This window comes from Eubalaena glacialis, chromosome X (assembly GCF_028564815.1).
Source record: "Eubalaena glacialis isolate mEubGla1 chromosome X, mEubGla1.1.hap2.+ XY, whole genome shotgun sequence".
Lineage (NCBI taxonomy): Eukaryota > Metazoa > Chordata > Mammalia > Artiodactyla > Balaenidae > Eubalaena > Eubalaena glacialis.
In genome coordinates this window covers 133,735,314-133,740,313 of record NC_083736.1, presented here as the reverse complement: position 1 = coordinate 133,740,313, position 5,000 = coordinate 133,735,314, and the positions used below count along the sequence as shown (strand labels likewise).

The following is a 5,000-nucleotide window of genomic DNA, read 5'->3' as shown; positions in this document are numbered from 1 at the left end:
CTCAACCAGGGGCCTGATGACTGGGGTCGGGCCACCGACGGGAGTCTGGGCAGGGGTGACAGATACGGACCACGGACCTGGGGGAGAGGGGGTGTGAGCGGCCTCGGCGGAGACACGCACCCTGGGCAGCTCTGACAAAGGCCACTTACAGGGCTCGCCTGGAGGAGTGCCCTCGGGCCTCACAGGGGCGCTCCTCCTGGGCGGCCTGTCCCCTGCCAACCTGAAGAAGGAAGCAAGGGGGCTCCTCAGGGTGCAGCCAGCACAGCCCCAGGTACCGACCGGGGCTGAGAGGGGTGTGGGGAGGTGCGGTGACTTGGGCCTTGTGGGGTCCCCTCTGTTCTGGGAGGGGGAGCCCCTGGGTGCACACTCAGGGCACGCACCTCACCTTGACTCCTGGCGCTGCCTGGGCCTCCTCTGCTCTGTGGCCTGAGGACACGTGCCTCAGACCTGGGCCTTCGCCTCCCGGTTCCTGGAGCCCCTGTAAGAGGAATGGAGGGCGCACCTCTTGTGTAGACTGTGGCACAGCCCTGGGCCCCTCGGTGCTGGCAGGAGGGGTGGGCCGGACTCTGTGAGGTCCCCCCAGTTCTGAGTTCTGGGGTGGGTGGTCCCCTCGGGGCGCGCTCGTAGTGCTCACCGTTCCCCTTAAGGGCATGGACCCTCCCCTTTGCGGGCCTGAGGGGAAACTCACAACAGGACCCCGAGTCTGAACAGAAGGCAGTGAGGGGGCCCCACATGTGGCCGCACCTGCCCAGGGCCTCCCGATGGTCCGAGGATGGGGACATGCTGGGTCCTCACCTCCTCCTCACATCCTGCCTGGCCTCCCAGCACTGACCACAGGGGCAGGTTTCTGTTCAGGCCCCTGTACCAGGGCTGGGGGTCTGCTCAGTCCTCCCTCGGGGTCCTGGGAGTCCACCCTCTGCGGACCTGAAGCCTCACCCCTCACACCAAACACCTGACCTCCCGAGGACCCTGAGCCAGAAGTCAGGAAACATCTCCTCTGCTGACCGTGCTCTGGCGCCTCCAAGACCCCCGCGGAAGGGCAAAGGATCCCTCCCTGTGTGGGGGTCTAACGTCCTCGATCCTTCCTTCCTCGCGTGCAGGCTGGACTCTGGGCAGGACCTGGGACTGTCGCGTCTGCCAGTGTGACTCCCTGCTCCGTATACCAGGTCTCCAGTCTCTCAGAGACCCGGACGTCAGGAAGTCAGGACAGGCCTACTGTGCTCATCCCGCCCCGGGGCCTCCCAGGGCCACCTGCAAGGGCGGGGATCTGGTGGGTCCCTTTTGTCCTCCCTCAGGGTCCCCTCAGTCCTGCCTAAGGGCCCTAACCTTAGTCCACCAGGGACCTGACATTTTACCCTCTGTGCTCATGAGGCCCCGTCCCTTATCCCAGGTCCCCAGCTTCTCTGAGACCCGGATGTCAGGAAGTGCTGCCCGTGCTCAACCCGCCCTATGGCCTCCCAGGGCCAACGCTGTTCTAGGGTCCAGGGTCCCCTCAGTCCTCCCTCAGGGCTCTCACCTTGACTGCACGCATGAGCTGGGATTCTGGCCATAGCACACCTGAGACCAGCCGCTTATACCTGTTCCTAAGCCTCTCTGAGACCTGGATACATAAGTCAAGACTTGCTGCCAAGTGCTCATCCTGCCTCAGGGCCTCCCAGGGCTGAAGGCAGGGAAGGGTATAAGGGTCAGGGTCTCAGACTGTGGAGCGGGTATAAGGGGCGGGGTCTCAGAGAGGCTGGGGAGGGGGTATAAGGGGCGGGGTCTCCGGCGGGCACAGGAGAGCATCCCAGGTCCTGCGTGGAGTCACGGTGAGAGCACTGAGGGAGGACTGAAGGGAACCTAGGCCCCAGAACAGCGTTGGCCCTGGGAGGCCATAGGGCGGGATGAGCGCGTGCAGCACTTCCTGACATCCAGGTCTCAGAGACGCTGGGGAGGGGGAGTAAGGGGCGGGGTCTCAGAGAGGTTGGGGAGGGGGTATAAGGGGCGGGGTCTCAGACGGGCACAGGAGAGCATCCCAGGTCCTGCGAGGTGTCAAGGTGAGAGCACTGAGGGAGGACTGAGGGGAACCTGGACCCCAGAACAGACTTGACCGTTGGAGGCCATAGGGCGGGATAAGCACGTGCAGCACTTCCTAACATCTGGGTCTCAGAAAGGCTGGGGAGGGGGTGTAAGGGGCGGGGTCTCAGAGAGGTTGGGGAGGGGGTATAAGGGGTGGGGTCTCAGACGGGCACAGGAGAGCATCCCAGGTCCTGCGTGGAGTCAAGGTGAGGGCACTGAGGGAGGACTGAGGGGAACCTGGACCCCAGAACAGACTTGACCGTTGGAGGCCATAGGGCGGGATGAGCACGTGCAGCACTTCCTGACATCCGGGTCTCAGAGACGCTGGGCAGGGGGTGTAAGGGGCGGGGTGTCTGGTGGGCACAGGAGAGAATCCCAGGTCCTGCGTGCATTCAAGGTGAGGGTCCTGAGGGAGGACTGAAGGGAACCTAGGCCCCAGAACAGCGTTGGCTCTGGGAGGCCATAGGGCGGGATGAGCACAGCAGCACTTCCTGACATCCGGGTCTCAGAGACGCTGGGGAGGGGGTGTAAGGGGCGGGGACTCAGAGAGGCTGGGGAGCGGGTATAAGGGGCGGGGTCTCTGGTGGGCACAGGAGAGAATCCCAGGTCCTGCGTGCAGTCAAGGTGAGGGTCCTGAGGGAGGACTGAGGGGACCCTGGACCCCAGAACAGCGTTGGCCCTGGGAGGCCATAGGGCGGGATGAGCACGTGCAGCACTTCCTGACATCCGGGTCTCAGAGATACTGGGGACCTGGGATAAGGGACGGGGCCTCATGAGCACAGAGGGTAAAATGTCAGGTCCCTGGTGGACTAAGGTTAGGGCCCTTAGGCAGGACTGAGGGGACCCTGAGGGAGGACAAAAGGGACCCACCAGATCCCCGCCCTTGCAGGTGGCCCTGGGAGGCCCCGGGGCGGGATGAGCACAGTAGGCCTGTCCTGACTTCCTGACGTCCGGGTCTCTGAGAGACTGGAGACCTGGTATACGGAGCAGGGAGTCACACTGGCAGACGCGACAGTCCCAGGTCCTGCCCAGAGTCCAGCCTGCACGCGAGGAAGGAAGGATCGAGGACGTTAGACCCCCACACAGGGAGGGATCCTTTGTCCTTCCGCGGGGGTCTTGGAGGCGCCAGAGCACGGTCAGCAGAGGAGATGTTTCCTGACTTCTGGCTCAGGGTCCTCGGGAGGTCAGGTGTTTGGTGTGAGGGGTGAGGCTTCAGGTCCGCAGAGGGTGGACTCCCAGGACCCCGAGGGAGGACTGAGCAGACCCCCAGCCCTGGTACAGGGGCCTGAACAGAAACCTGCCCCTGTGGTCAGTGCTGGGAGGCCAGGCAGGATGTGAGGAGGAGGTGAGGACCCAGCATGTCCCCATCCTCGGACCATCGGGAGGCCCTGGGCAGGTGCGGCCACATGTGGGGCCCCCTCACTGCCTTCTGTTCAGACTCGGGGTCCTGTTGTGAGTTTCCCCTCAGGCCCGCAAAGGGGAGGGTCCATGCCCTTAAGGGGAACGGTGAGCACTACGAGCGCGCCCCGAGGGGACCACCCACCCCAGAACTCAGAACTGGGGGGACCTCACAGAGTCCGGCCCACCCCTCCTGCCAGCACCGAGGGGCCCAGGGCTGTGCCACAGTCTACACAAGAGGTGCGCCCTCCATTCCTCTTACAGGGGCTCCAGGAACCGGGAGGCGAAGGCCCAGGTCTGAGGCACGTGTCCTCAGGCCACAGAGCAGAGGAGGCCCAGGCAGCGCCAGGAGTCAAGGTGAGGTGCGTGCCCTGAGTGTGCACCCAGGGGCTCCCCCTCCCAGAACAGAGGGGACCCCACAAGGCCCAAGTCACCGCACCTCCCCACACCCCTCTCAGCCCCGGTCGGTACCTGGGGCTGTGCTGGCTGCACCCTGAGGAGCCCCCTTGCTTCCTTCTTCAGGTTGGCAGGGGACAGGCCGCCCAGGAGGAGCGCCCCTGTGGGCCCGAGGGCACCCCTCCAGGCGAGCCCTGTAAGTGGCCTTTGTCAGAGCTGCCCAGGGTGCGTTTCTCCACCGAGGCCGCTCACACCCCCTCTCTCCCCCAGGTCCGTGGTCCGTATCTGTCACCCCTGCCCAGACTCCCGTCGGCGGCCCGACCCCAGTCATCAGGTCCCTGGTCGAGATGAGTGAGCTGCGCCAGCCTGAGGCAGACCTTCAGGACCCAGTCCAGGCCCAGGGCCCGATGGAGGCGCAGCTGTGCGGGGCTGAGGGGGAGGAGGCCACATCCCCCTCGTCCTCCTCCTCCCCCGTCGCCCCCTCCTTCTCCGCCTATGCCGAGTCCTTGCCCCAGGAAGCACTTACTGTGCTGATGGCTGAGCTGGTGGCATTCCTGCTCCTCAAGTATCGCGCCAAGGAGCCGATCTCCAAGGCGGAGATGCTGAATATGGTCCTCCGTGACTATCGGGACCACTTCCCCGTGGTCTTCAGCCAAGCTTGCGAGTGCATGCAGGTGGTGTTTGGCATAGACGTGAAGGAGGTGGACCCCAGCGAGCACATCTATGTCCTGGTGTCCACCGTGGACCTCACCTGTGATGCAGTGCTGAGCGATGGGCAGAGCATGCCCAAGGCCTGCCTCCTGGTGCTGCTCCTGGGCCTGATCACCCTGGACGGTGACCGCACCCCTGAGGAGGAGGTCTGGGGATTGCTTGGCAACAAGGGGCTGTGTGCTGGCAGGCAGCACTGCGTCCATGGTGAGGTCAGGGAGCTGCTCACCAAAGTGTGGGTGCAAGAGGGCCACCTGGAGTTCCGGCAGGTGCCCCACAGCGACCCCGCCCGCTATGAGTTCCTGTGGGGTCCCCGGGCCCGCGCGGAGGCCAGCAAGTGGCAGGTCCTGGAGTATCTGCTCAGGGCCAGTGGATGGGATCCCAGGTCCTTCCCATCCCTGTGTGCAGAGGCTGTGAGCGATGAGGAAGAGGGAGCCTGA

At 64.8% G+C, this 5,000-nt stretch overlaps 1 protein-coding gene across 1 annotated transcript; it reads left to right on the top strand.

Moving 5' to 3' along the window:
* Positions 1-4,199: 4,199 nt before the first annotated feature.
* LOC133082574 (melanoma-associated antigen 10-like) lies at positions 4,200-5,000 on the top strand. Its single transcript, XM_061179205.1, has one exon. It carries the CDS (start codon positions 4,200-4,202, stop codon positions 4,998-5,000), a length of 801 nt encoding a protein of 266 aa, XP_061035188.1.